The sequence below is a fragment of the Zonotrichia leucophrys genome, chromosome 17, assembly GCF_028769735.1.
Source record: "Zonotrichia leucophrys gambelii isolate GWCS_2022_RI chromosome 17, RI_Zleu_2.0, whole genome shotgun sequence".
Classification (NCBI taxonomy): domain Eukaryota; kingdom Metazoa; phylum Chordata; class Aves; order Passeriformes; family Passerellidae; genus Zonotrichia; species Zonotrichia leucophrys.
The window spans coordinates 6,080,874-6,094,156 of record NC_088186.1 but is presented as its reverse complement, the minus strand read 5'-3'; the positions used below and the strand labels follow the sequence as shown (position 1 = coordinate 6,094,156).

The 13,283-nt window shown below is 51.1% G+C and overlaps 2 protein-coding genes across 2 annotated transcripts; both read left to right on the top strand.

Annotated features, from left to right (window-relative positions):
- Window positions 1–2,773: 2,773 nt before the first annotated feature.
- On the top strand, window positions 2,774–5,103 carry LOC135455148 (alpha-1-acid glycoprotein 1-like). The gene is made up of 6 exons (XM_064728082.1): window positions 2,774–2,905; window positions 3,527–3,669; window positions 3,881–3,951; window positions 4,278–4,382; window positions 4,539–4,639; window positions 4,884–5,103. The coding sequence occupies exons 1-6, from the start codon at window positions 2,795–2,797 to the stop codon at window positions 4,935–4,937; spliced, it is 585 nt and encodes a 194-aa protein (XP_064584152.1). The 5' UTR covers window positions 2,774–2,794; the 3' UTR covers window positions 4,938–5,103.
- Window positions 5,104–7,427: 2,324 nt separating this feature from the next.
- LOC135454860 (alpha-1-acid glycoprotein-like) lies at window positions 7,428–12,733 on the top strand. The gene is made up of 6 exons (XM_064727416.1): window positions 7,428–7,689; window positions 8,207–8,349; window positions 8,928–9,001; window positions 10,256–10,366; window positions 11,104–11,207; window positions 12,581–12,733. The coding sequence occupies exons 1-6, from the start codon at window positions 7,588–7,590 to the stop codon at window positions 12,695–12,697; spliced, it is 651 nt and encodes a 216-aa protein (XP_064583486.1). The 5' UTR covers window positions 7,428–7,587; the 3' UTR covers window positions 12,698–12,733.
- The last annotated feature ends 550 nt before the right edge of the window (window positions 12,734–13,283 follow it).

Below are 13,283 nucleotides of genomic sequence, written 5' to 3'. Positions count from 1 at the left end.
CACTGCTTTGGGAGGGGAGTGAGTGCCACAGCTCATCTGGAAGTGTTGAGCCTCAGAGAGCTCCTTTGGAGCTGGTTGGGTTGGGCTGTCCTGAGCTGCCCACAAGACTCCCTGGACTAAGCTCACGTTCAATCCCAGCTCTGCAACTCTTCCCTCGGCCCCTCTGTCAAGACTGACATGATGGTACCTTGTTTCAGAACCCAGCCAAGCTTGCCAGGGTTTTGTTCTGTTAAGTTTTGTAGAAATTTAGTCTCTATATGTAAATTTGGAGGATTTTTTTTTAAAGAGGATAATTATGGTAATCTTTAATTCTATATAAGGAATAATATTGATGTAATCAGAGCTGTACTGTATCAGAAACTTTTCAGTGCCTGTTTGGAATTTTCATGTCTCATATGGACTATGGATTTTATTTTTTTGAGGGGAAAAAAAATTATCTGTGAGTCTCTCTTTGTGTATTTTTTTTTGTTGGTTTTTTTGTCACTACTGCCTGCTGGTTGGTTCCCAATCACCATCAGAGAAGGTTAACAGGATCTGTCCCTAATACCTCGCCCTCCACGCAGCCCCTGCCAGAAATACCTCATCCCCAGGCCAGAATCACCACCACCCATCACTCACTGCCCCCTGCAACCCCCCAGATCCCTCCATTTCTCATCCCATGCCATTGGTTTTGTGTTTTCTCAAGGCTGCAGTTACCATTTGTTCTCCTTAAAGCTTTTTTTTTCTCTCGTTTTCTTTTTCCTTTTTTTTTTTTTTATTTTGAACTTTAAATAAATATTTAAAACTGAGGCAACGGAACTGGACTGGAATGGTTTGGTTTTTTTGTTTGCTTCTAAAGAAACTAGGTGGGCAAGAGGTGCAGAAACACCCAATATCCCAGGGGTTCCCCTAAATGATCTGAGGAGCCAAACCCACACCCCAAACCTTCCTGTGATGCCAAATGCACAAACTGGGATCCCCTGGGCTCCCAAGTGCTGTGACACATCCCTGTCCCCATCCTGCCACGGTGCTGGGAGAAGAGAAACAAGAAAGGAGGGGAAAAAAAGGAAGACGAAAAAAGGAAGGAAAAAAAGACGAAGAAAAAGGAAGAAAAGACGAAGAAGAAGAAAAAAGACGAAGAAAGAAGGAAAAAACGAAAGAAAAGAGGAAAAAAAGAGAAGAAAAAAAGGAAAAAAAGACGAAAGAAAAAGGAAAAAAAAAGACGAAAGAAAAAGGAAAAAAAAGACGAAAGAAAAAGGAAAAAAAGGACGAAAGAAAAAGGAAAAAAAGACGAAAGAAAAAGGAAAAAAAGACGAAAGAAAAAGGAAAAAAAGACGAAAGAAAGGAGAAAAAAAGACGAAGAAAAGGAAGAAAAAGACGAAGAAAAAGGAAGAAAAAAAGACGAATGAAAAGGAGGAAAAAAAGAGAAGAAAAAGAAGGAAAAAAGACGAAAGAAAAGGAAGGAAAAAGGAAAGAAAAGGAAGAAAAAGACAAAGAAAGAGAAAAAGACGAAGAAAAAGAAGGAAAAAAGACGAAGAAAAGAAGGAAAAAAGACGAGAAAAGAAGAAAAAGACGAAAGAAAAAGGAAGGAAAAAAAACGAAGAAAAGGAGAAAAAGACGAAGAAAGGAAGAAAAAGACAAGAAAGAAGGAAAAAAAGACGAAAGAAAAAGAAGAAAAAGACGAAAAAAGGAAAAAGACGAAGAAAAAGGAAAAAGACAAAGAAAAGGAAAAAGACGAAGAAAAGGAAAAGAGAAGAAAGAAAAAGACGAAAGAAAAAGGAAAAAATGAAGAAAAGAGATGAGACATACTGTGAAATTGGGTGGGTAAAGAGGAGGGGAAACTAAGGAGAGAAAAGGAAAGACAGACAACAGCAGGGAAGGGCAAAAAGCGGCAGCAAATGGAAGAGAAGCAAAATGAAAAAAATCCTGTTTTTTGGGGGCAAAAAGCAGCGGAGCTGCCTTGGCCGGGGGCAGATTGCGACAGCGGCACCGGGAAGGGGCAGAGCCGCCTCTGCCCAGCCCCGCTCGGCCCTTCCCGGCTGGGGCTGCACCAAAACCCGGCTGGGCGATTGTGCCCCTGAGCCACTGTCCTGGAGCAGCTGCTGAGCACAGGGTGAAAGCAAAAATGTTTAATTAAGTAATTAATCACCACGTTTAGTTGCGATGCCAACATTAGAGGAGCTGCACGGCGCTGTTAGACAGGGAGATGCTGCATTTAAAGAAGTTGTAATTTATGGTTTTCAAAAGGCCTGAGCCTAATTTATGGTTTTTTAAAGAAAAGAAAAAAGAGGAAAGGTCTGTGCCCTCTGCACTGATGGGTTCCCTGCCTCTTGGCCAAGGAACCCACCTGCCCTTCACGGGCACACCCGAGCCCTTGTGCAGCCCCTGTGCCACCAGGTGAGTGTGGCCCAAAGCTGTCAGAGCTGCCAGCAGCCATCTCACCAGGGTTCCCTTGCCCTGTGAGGGAATGCCATGTCCTGCTGCCCTCGGTGTCCCCAAGCTCTCCAAACACACCTGAAGCTGCCGAGCGCTTTGCCAGGCACCCACAAAATTAATTGCAGTTTCTGAGAACAAAAGCCTGCACTGGGGAAGCACAAGGTTGGGGCAAGGGGGGGCTGTTTCCTCCTTTTGTGCTGGAAAAATCCAAGATTTTGCAAGTTGGATTTCCTCCACATGCTGTTGCTTCATGCCTGAGCAAACAGCCCAGCAGCGGAACGGGGACGTTGGTGCTGGGGATGCCCAGCCTTGCTGCAGCCCTATATAAGGGGCAGAGCTGAGCTGGCAGAGCAGGAGCATCCTCCTGCACAGCCAGGAGATGTTGGCCACCCTCACCCTCCTCCTGGGGCTGCCCCTGGCCCTGACCACCGAGCCCCAGAGCTGCGCCCCGCTCATCCCCGTCACCTTCAACAGCAGCACCATCCCTCAGGTAAGCCCTGCCTCAGCCAAGGCGTCATCCTCTCCCTTCCTGTCAGCCCCCAGCCCTCATGGACACAGGAGAAGGTGATGGGAGAACCATGTCTTTATCTCATTGCCTGCCCATGCTTGTTTTCCTAAAAAATTCCAGAGTGCTGCACAGGGAAGGCACCCCTTCCCTGTGAAGCCTTGCAGCTCTGCACCCACAATCTCATGACCAGGCACTTTTGGGGGGTTCCTGCTTCCATCTCCCAGCAAACCAGGCTGGGCAGCACCATCCCCATGCCTCACCACTCTATTTTAAGTCCTTCAAGTGGTGGTGGCTCAGGTCAGGAGTCTCCATCCGCAAACCCTTCACTGCATAAACAGAATTTAATCCCTCGGGAGGTTTTAATGGGAGGGAAGCAATGACAGCCTGGCCTGGAGCAGGAGAAACAGCACTGCAGAGAGAACTGGCCATGCTGGGAGCTGGAGCAGCGCCTCAACAGAAAGGGGACAAAGCCCAGGGACCCTCACCAAGCCTGGATCCCACCCTGTCCCTGCTCCTGGGACATCAGGCACAGCCTCTGCTTTCCCTCAGGGGTGCCTGGGGGTGAACCTGGCACAGCCTTCCCCTCTCTGCTCCCCTCTGCAGCTCCTGGGACAGTGGTTCTACATCGCTGGTGCCTCCAGGTACCCCCCTCACCTGGCAGAGCTGAGAGCAGTGACCTTCGAGGCGTTTTCCTTCTCTCCTGGCAGCCACGAGGACGAGCTCAACATCACTGAGATCATCAGGATGTAAGGACGGGGATTCATGCCCTGAGCTGGCTCCCCCATCCCCAGGGGCATTTCCACCCTCTGGGATGAGACACCCCACAAATTCAGGGCTGGAGAGCAGCTGTGCCTCATTTATTGAAGCTCTGCAGCCCTGCTCGTGTCCCAGATCCCTCAGGTTTGGTTGGGGCAAGCTGGGGGGGGGGTTGCTGCCTCTGACCTCTCTGCCCCACAGGAACGAGACCTGTGTGGTGAGGAACTTCAGCAAGATCCAGGTCTTCCAGGAGAACTCCACCCTGGTGCATGGTAAAGCTCCACTGGGATGGGATGGGATAATGGGATGGGAATATGGGAGTGGGATAATGGGGTGGGGTGGGAAAACAGGGGACTCAGCCAGCCCTTGAACCCTCCTGCTTCTGCCCCCAGTATGTGTCACCCTGAGCCTTTTACACTTAAAATCACATCTGGAGGTGGGGGAAATAAATTTCTTCCCCCACCCAGCACATCTGTGGCAGCACTGTGGGACCAGAGTGGTCCCCACTGGGATGAGGGGCAAGGATGGAAGGTGATGAGGCTCAGCATGGGGTGGATCCTCACCACTGGGGAAATCTCACTCTCTCCATCCCTTGCAGTTGATGATAATGGGGTGGCTTCCACGGCCAGAGTGATCCAAAGTGACAAAGACCTGCTGATCCTGAACCACATCAACATTGACTCCCCAAATCTGAGTCTCTCAGGTGAGCAGATCAAGGGGCAGGGACCCTTTTCCCTTTGTACAGAGAGGGCAAAGGTGGGAACAGGCAGTGAGCTCCCCATCTGCCCTACAGGGATCACCCAGGAGCAAAGCAACCCTAAAACTCCATTTCCTTCCCTCCTTTCCATTTCTCTGACAGCACGGACACCCAACGTGAGCAAGGAGCACCTGGAGGAGTTCAAAGCCCACCTGAGGTGCCTGGGCTTCACTGAGCAGGAGGTGTTCCACGCTTCCACAGAGGTACCAACCCCTCCTGGCTGGGTGAGCCCCAGGCCAGGCTCTGTTCCCAGCTGGGATGGGGCTCTGGGGGATTTTCTGAGTTTAGTCCCTCACAGCACAACTTCCCTGCTGGGCATCCCCACTGCCCCCGAGCCCCCAGCCCAGGCATTCCTGGGGGCTTGGGGGGAGCCCCAGGAGCTGAGATCTCTCCCAGGAGCTGATCTCTCCTCTCCCCCTGGAGCTGACATCTCTCCTCTCTCCCCAGCACACCTGTCCCCTGCCCAGGGGTGAAGACAATGCAGATCCTCAGCTGGGGTAACCCCATGGACCGGGTCAGCTGCTCCATCCTCATCCTCCTGCAGTCCCAGCACAGCCTCAGAACCTCCTATCCTATTTATCCCATCCATGTTTTGGTTTTTCCTCCTGCACTAAACACCCAGTTTCACTGTTCTCATGAGCCCAAAATAAAGTCCTGTGTTTCACCCACTGGCTGCTCCTGCTCCATCTCCTCTGGGACACCCTCCATGCCCTGCCCGTGGTGCTGCATCCAAACCCACCCAGGGATGTGAATAAATAATAACCCAGACAAAGCCCAGCCCGGGCCAAGGGTGGGCACAGAGGCACAGCCCTCAGCCAGCTCTGGGGGGCCAGGGGACCCTCCCAGCCTCAGACATTGGGACAGGAGCCCCCAGCCCTGAGGGTGACACAGGAACCTGCCAACCCCTGAGGGTGACACAAACCTGCCAACCCCCTTGGGCCTGCCCCACACAGCACTGCCAGCACCTGAGCATCCACATTTCCAAGCCAAACCCCACCAGGCTCCATCTACACCAATCTCATCTCAAACTACAATTTTTTACCTTTTTCTGATTCTCCTCATCCCACTGCAGAGGGCTGTGGGGCACCTGAACAAGCAGCTGCACCACACAGCATTGGCTGGGGCTAACACACCATCAGTTATTCTGTCAAGGGTAATTTACAAAAGAAATCCCCATAAAGTTAAAAAAGGAAAATTCATGCAGTGGACACAAACTGTGTCCTCTAAATTTTTTTTTGTCTTGTACTAAATCATTGCAAATAGGGACTCTTTTGAGAGTAACAGCCCAGTGAATGGGAAACCAGTGACAAGGATTCTTATTTTAGCATAAGGAAAGCTAACTTTACTCTCAGATAAAATCATCCAGGGAAGAACAATTACCTGCCAGCATAGAATTAGTTTCTACTTTTCCAAAACCATCTCTTCTTTAAGGAATTGGCTTGGCTGAGAAATCAAGAGGATGACAATTCCTTGTTCACATCTTTCCCAGTACAGCATCGGTGACAAGAGGTGACACTGCCCCTTCCCCTGGTGTCCCTGAGGAGGAGAAAGGGGAGAGGATGGGGAAAACCCACACCCAGAGCCAGAGCAGAGTGTTCAGGGAGGCTCCAGAGAGGAAAAGGCACAGCAAATGCCAGGGAAGCAGGACCTGCCTGTGTGACACACAGGGACAGCAGCAGGACAGGGACGATCAGGAGCTGCACTGGGGATGTGCCCAACAGGACAGGGGTGACCCCTGAGGCCCCTAAACACCACTTTTAATGACAGTTTTGGCAAGGAAAGCAAAAACACCTTCTCTTCAAAGCCCCCTTGTGTGGAATTGCAGGCAATCCCAACAAGGTAAGAAATGAGAACCTTGACTCCATGTTTCAGAAGGCTGATTAATTATTTTATTATATATGTTATATTAAAAGAAAACTATATATTAAAACTATACTAAAAGAGTAGGAGAAAGGATTTCACCAGAAGGCTTGAAAGGAATCATAATAAAATCTTGTGACTGCTCACAGCCTCAGCAGACACAGGTGGCTGTCATTGGTCGCCAAGTAAAAACAATTTCACATGCTGGGTAAACAGTTCTCCAAATCACATTCCAAAGCAGCAAAACATGGAGAAGCCGAAGCTTCTCAGTAGAAAAGATTATAACGAAAGGATTTTTCATAAAATATGTGACAGCCTTGGGCTTTGCCTGAGATTGGGGAGGGGATGCACATCTGAACAGCAGAGCAAAAGGTGACTACAGCAGCTGCTCAGGGGGGAAATGGGCAGATTTAGGGCAGGTTGGAGTTTTAAATGCAGTAACTGCATCACCAGCTGTGGTGTTCACATGCCCCTGAGCAGAGGGACAAGCAGAGAAGGAGGAAAACACAATTCTTATCTCGCTTGCTGCGCCTGTGTTGTGCCAAAGTAGAATGCGATGGGAATGGGATAATGGGATGCAATATGGAGATTGTTTACCCAGAGTGAGGATGTTTTGTTCCCTTGGCTCATCAGGGCCAGGTGTGTGGGGGGGGACTGTCACGGGACAGACACGAGAGAATCAGAGATGAGTGCAGTGTCAGCAGGAGTGAGCGCAGGGCAGATTCAGTTTAGATACAACGTACATAATATAGCATAATACAGTAATTAATTAGCTGTCTGATGATGGAGTCAGATGCATCATTCTCTCTCCCCTTTGTCCGAGTCGCCTTTGATTTGCAATACCCAGCCTATTGATTGATTCGCAATAACCAGCCTATTGATTTACAATCACCCAGCTTATCGATTTGCAATCACCAGCTCACTGATTCATAACAACCAGCTTATCGATTTGCAATCACCAGCTCATTGATTCATAACGACCAGCTTATTGATTTGCAATCACCAGCTCACTGATTCATAACAACCAGCTTATCGATTTGCAATCACCAGCTCACTGATTCATAACAACCAGCTTATTGATTTGCAATCACCAGCCTATTGACCGATTCGCAATCCCCATCAGGCCGCTCCCACCGCAGCCCCATCCCGGCCGGGGCGGGCGCCAAGCCCGAGGCTCACCCGGGCACCGCTTGCGACACCGGGGCAGATCCGGCCGGGCCCATCCTGTCCCCTCCCAGCAGAGCCAGCAGCACTGTCTGTGTGTCTGTCCGTCCGTCTGTCCCGCACAGCCATGGGCCCGGCACTCGCGGCCGTCCTGGCGCTGGCTGCGCTGCTCCCCGCGGATGCGCTGCCCTGCGGAGCGCAGCGCCCGGACGGCGACACGGCATCCAAGGTAGGGGGAAACAACGGGGCTGGGGCTGCCCCCGCCTGCTGCCAGCCTGGGGGCTCTGCTCAGCCTCACCCTGTCCATGGGAAAGGGAAAAACCCCGCCGTGTCCATGGAAAAGGGCACAACCCCACCGTGTGCCCCCGGGGAAGGGAAGAACCCCGCCGTGTGCCCTCTGCTTCCCCGAGGTGCTGTCGGTGAAACACCTGCAGCAAACGGGAAAGGTTTGCTGCGCAGAACACCTGGAATGACCCCGTTTCCTCAGGTTCCCAGAAACAAGGCGGGTGGGTTGGGTGGTTTTGGGTGCAAATCCCCCACGACAAAGCCGGGCTGTCCTGTCCCTGCCGGTGCCAGCACCTTTCCCAACCCCCACACCCAGCTGGTTTTTTTCATTTGCAAATATTTCACCTTATCGCTGCCAACGCAAGAGCCCTAGCGGAATACCCGCGAATATCAATTTTGCCCCGGGGAGGGTGGAAATCTCAGAGTTTCTCCTGCAAACCCTCCTGTCCCCCCCCCCACAGCTGCCCGGGACCTGGCTGTACGTGGCAGGGGCTGCCCAGTTCCCCCAGCACCAGGTGGAGATGCTGCTCATCGACCACGCCTTGCTGCGCCTGGAGCCGGGGCCCGGCGGGCAGGAGCTGCTCATCAGCCACTTCGTGGCCGTGTAAGATGCGGGCCCCGTGCCCCGAACCCATCCCCTCCCTGCTGCTGCCCTGAAAGCCTCCAGCACAAAATGCGAGCACGGTTCCAGAGTGGTTTCTCCAAAAGGAGTCGCTGCTGCCTGCTCTGTGCACCCTCTCCCTCGTCCCCTTTATTTACTCATTTATTTCAACAGATCAAACAGGTTCAGACAAGTTTTGTAGGGCACGGAGGTCTCACGGGCACCAAGCCCTGCAGGCAAGGAGAAAACCTTTCCACAAGTCCCTGTGCCACGGCTGCTGACCCTGCCAGGCACCAAAAGCTGTTTCCCCCACAGGGTCAGAATTTCGGGGATGAATTTTTCTGTGCCAGCACTTTGAGGTTTCAGTTATTTCAGGGTGGAAAACTTTGCCTGACCGCCAAGGGGTGGGGGAGCAATGGCAAGGCTGGGACCGTGAGCTGCCACTGGAGGGAGAGAAACGCCTTGATTACAGCAGCGAGAGGAATTAACCCTGAGGAGGAGGCGAGAGGTGCCCGGGGCAGGGCTGGGGCTTTGCTGCTCCTTCCACACAACAGCATCGCCCCCTTCCCCTCTCTCTCCAGCGGGGACCAATGTTATACCCACAACCTGACCTACCTGGAGGTCACTGCCGGTAACGCCTCCCTGGTGAAGAACGGTGAGTGGCACGGAAGGGGTTAACAGCCAGCCCACGGTTTCAGACACACAAAGGGCCCATTTCCCCGTTTTACATTATCTGATGTATTTTATTCCAGAGTCTCTGCCTGTTTGAAGCCTCGGTGGGCTCCAAACCCGGGGGCACCCAGGTTATTCCTGCCCCTGGGGGCACCAGGAATAAAGGGGATAGGGGGACTCAGCCCAGAATTGTGATACCCCAGAGCTGTGTACCTGATGAGATTGCAAGGTGGAAATCCTGTTAAGGATATTGTGAGGCTAACACAGGGAGCAGTTGGTGATACTGCTCATTTATTTGCTATTCTAGTAATTTTAGATTGCTACAACAGCAAATAACACAGGGATCAGTTGGTTATGCTGCTCATTTATTTGCTATTGTAGTAATTTTAGATATTAGCCCTACTAGTATTGGTGTTGTAACTTAGCTTTTATGTCTTAGCAGCCCTTCTGATATCCATAAATGTAGGCACAGCTGCTTTATGGTTTCAGGTCAGCACTTTGTGTCAGAAACCACAGAAATGAAGGGAATTTGATAAAGGTTTTGATGAGTGCTTTAGAGAAATTAATAACTTTGTTAGCTTTGAGCAAAACAGATTGCTCACAAAAATAAGGAAAAATACTAATATTCCAATACTAATATTATGGTTCCTATATAAGAGCATCCAGAACACTACTATTTTAGAAATGAGCAAATGAAGACACTCAGAAATGCTGCTCCAGGGTCACAGCCCTGCTCTGCAGCCACATAAACCCCCAGAGCAAAGCTGTGCCAGGAGCCAGCCTGCTCCCATCCCTGCAGGAGAACCCCATCCTGTTTGTGAAGTGATTTCACAATCCCTCGGGGGCAGGAGGGAACACCCAGGGCAGGTTTCAGGGATTAAGGAAGCCTCTCTGGTTCTGAGCTCTTCCTCCTTGCTGAGGAGGTGGGTGAGCCAGTCTGGGGTGGGAATTGCAGCCCCTGGGACACGTTTGCACTGACCCCTCACACCTGAGCCCCAGCACATCCCAACAGCAGGACGGGAGATGAGCAACTTTGGCTCTTTCACACCCCAGCCCCATTTTCAATAAATATAATTTATATAAACCAAGAGCCAAAAAAAAAATCACCCTATTTCAGGACATTTTTCCTGAAGGCTGAATCCCAGAGACTACTGACACTGCCACACCTGGAGTTTATTGCTGCTGCAGCACTGCAAATCTGAGTTATTGTGTTCTGTCTGTGTCTGTTCTCTCCAAGCCGTGACCCAGCAGACTGAGGGGATGCTGATGAACACGAGCTCTGAAAACCTTTTACTCATCCAGTACCAAATGCAGAGGGAAAGGACCTATTTGGGGCAGTATCTCTATGGTATGGAACTCCATCCTAAAGTCATTAAAAGCTATCATGGCACACCCACACAAAGTTATCAACTAAAGCCATACAGCAGCTTGGTATCACCAACAGTCAGTGACTTTCCTGAAATCAACACTCCAGGGGTCAGGGGATCTGCAAACCCCATTAAACCCCACACCTCTTAGCAGAGCAGGAAAAGCAAGTTAAAGACCAAGCCCACCTACAGCATAAATATTCAAAGAACAGGAAGCAAATACAATTCAGCATCGATATCATTGTAAAATCTCAATATTTTCAAGCCACCCATGATGTTTCAGTATTTACCTCCCAGGGCAGAGCATGTGGCTTTGCAGTGATCAGATTTAACCACAAACCCATAAAGCAGCAGTTTTGACCCCAATAGGGCTCCCCATCACCTTGCCAGGCTGCAAAGCAGTTGCTTAAGAGATTTTGAAGGCACATATAGAAAACTGCCTCCATATTCCACCTTGGTCCCTCCTGACACTTCAGGAGCATCAAACCATCCTGCAACCCCTTTAAGCATGCAGGACCAGAGGTTTTTGGGAGAGGGTTAAGGGAGAGATGCCCAGGGTTGGTTTTGTTCAGGTGGATTCACTGTGGGGGTGAGAGACCCCCACACAGAGCACACCCACTGCAAGCACTGCTGGGGATTGGGGCAGCAAGGACAGGGACACCAAGGGCTGTGCTGAGGCCACCAGGCCATATCTAACACCTGACACATCCTTCTCCAGCCAGGAACCTGAGCCTGAGCACGGCAGAGCGGGAGGAATTCGAGCAGCACGCCGGGTGCCTGGGGCTGAGGGCAGAGCAGATCGTGTACGCGCCCTGGAAAACGGTACTGAGCACCCTGAGCCACCAAAAATCACCAAAACCACCTCCAGGCAGGGCTGCAGGAGCCCAGCTGCACTCCCAGCTCCAAACTGGGCTCTCAGACACATTTTCAAGGTGTTGGAAGTTATTTAGAGGGTTAAATCATCACAGGCTTGCTTCAACTGAGGTTTGAAATAGCAGCCCTAAAGCAAATGCCTGCACTGAGCATCTCCTCTGGCAGCCCTGCTAACAGCCTGCCACCCCTGCCAAAAGGCAAGGGATTTTTGCCCTGAAGTTACTGATTGTGCCTTGAAATCCCTGGGTTTGCCCCCTAGCAAGGGCCAGCTGTCCCCAGAAGCTGCAGAAAGAGCAGGAGGCCCCAAGGATTTTTTTTCCTTCAGGTTTTCCACTAAAACATTAACCAGGTCCATTTCTCACTCTGCCACCTGATTTAAGACATTTTATCCTGGAAATAACCCAGACCCTGAGTCAGCTTGGCAGGGGCTCCTGTTTGCAAAGCGAAGGTGAAGAACATCTTACCTTTGCTGCTGTGTCCTGGTCACCTGCTCACCCACATCTGCAGGCTCTGAGTCCTCAGAGGTGCCCAAAACCCACTCCAAGCCACCAGGCTGGACCCAACATTGTCCCCAACACCTCTCCAGCCTCAAGAGCTGCTTTTAAACCTGCCCCAGGCGTTCAGGGGAATGGAGGACAGGACAGAGGGTGGAACCCTGGGAATGGGGCTGCACCTGGGACAGGTCTCTCCTCCAATTTAGCAAACAAGCAGCACCTGGGAGGCAGAGCCCAGCTCCTCTACATTAACTGCACACAGCTGGGGACTGAGCAGATTGCAGTCTCTGGATCACATTTAAATTTGGGCAAAATGAGGGGAATTAGTCAGGAGTGTCTGTGCTTACAAGCTCTGGTGCAATTGGGGTTGGCAGTTACTGGCCAAAGTAAGAAAGTGCACCTGAGGAGTAAAAAACCAACCAAACACAGAAAACATTTTGGGGCCCTTTGTGATCAGGCTGAAGGAGGTGGATGTGAGCAGAGCACAGGAGCAGCTTCACAAAGCCCCCTGTCAGCTGCAGGCATTAACAGAACCACAAGGTTTTCACTTATTTCCCCCAAAGTCTGAGTTCCCCCTTTCCTTCAGAGCACACATAGCCCAGCTTTGCCCCAGGAACTTTTTCCTCTTTCCAGCACAGGCCTGGAAAATGGCAGCAGCAGGAGCTGGGTGCCTGGGCAAGCATTGTCTGTGCCTTGGACAGGGAAGGCCTCTTAGACATAATCAGCTAAAAGGGGAGAGGAAAACTCCTTCTTTCTTGAGTAAATTCTGTCTTTCCTGTTGCTGGCAGCTTGGCAGATTCACTTCCCCCGTTTCTGTTGTTTTGACAGGAGGTGTGTCAAGTGAAAGCAGCCGAAGGCAGCAGCAGCCCCCACCCAGAGCCCGGGGCTGCAGCCACAGCATCCCCTGCCCCAGGCACCCCCCGGCCTGGCAGTGCAGGGAACTGACCCACACAGGCCAATAAACCTTTCCTTCAAATTAAACACTGTTTGGTGTCAATTGTTTGAGAGAAAAGGGTTCTGAAGATTTGCAAAAAGAGAGCAAACAGCCAATTCACCTTGTGTGTCATCCAGCCCTGAGCTGGGAGAGTCAGCCTGGAGCTTCCCTCTGAGCTTGGAAAAGTGCTCAGCCTAAAAGCAGCGCTGCAGTGCAGCAGTAAGAGAGAGCAGCCAGGAGAGGGCAATCATTGACTATTTTAAACAAGCAAACCAAGCATTTCAGGAGTGACTGGGATATAGGGAAGGTGGAAACTGAGCTGGAACTGCGCAGCCTGAGGAAAAGGGGCTTTAGCTAAAAGGGAGCACCCAGTTCTCCTGACAGCTGACTGCCAGGTGGGACAGATGTTCCTGCCCAAAGCCTCTGGACCAGGCAAGTGCTCCCTGCTCATGTCCATCCACAGCTTGGTGTGCACACCGTGTCTGACACTGACAAATTACCCCCTGCCAGACGGAAGGGGTGCTAACCCAACCCAGCCTGGAGTTTTAGTTTTCAGAGAAAACGTCACAATTCCTCATTTCTCAGCAAGCTCAACAC

Excerpts from the sequence above, each read along its gene's own strand:
- LOC135455148 (XM_064728082.1), top strand. The coding sequence starts at position 2,795 with ATGTTGGCCACCCTCACCCTCCTCCTGGGGCTGCCCCTGGCCCTGACC. Across the intron at positions 3,670-3,880 it reads ATCACTGAGATCATCAGGAT|GAACGAGACCTGTGTGGTGA; the intron begins GTAAGGACGGGG and ends TCTGCCCCACAG. Across the intron at positions 4,640-4,883 it reads TGTTCCACGCTTCCACAGAG|CACACCTGTCCCCTGCCCAG; the intron begins GTACCAACCCCT and ends CTCTCTCCCCAG.
- LOC135454860 (XM_064727416.1), top strand. The coding sequence starts at position 7,588 with ATGGGCCCGGCACTCGCGGCCGTCCTGGCGCTGGCTGCGCTGCTCCCC. Across the intron at positions 7,690-8,206 it reads ACGGCGACACGGCATCCAAG|CTGCCCGGGACCTGGCTGTA; the intron begins GTAGGGGGAAAC and ends CCCCCCCCACAG. Across the intron at positions 8,350-8,927 it reads ATCAGCCACTTCGTGGCCGT|CGGGGACCAATGTTATACCC; the intron begins GTAAGATGCGGG and ends CTCTCTCTCCAG.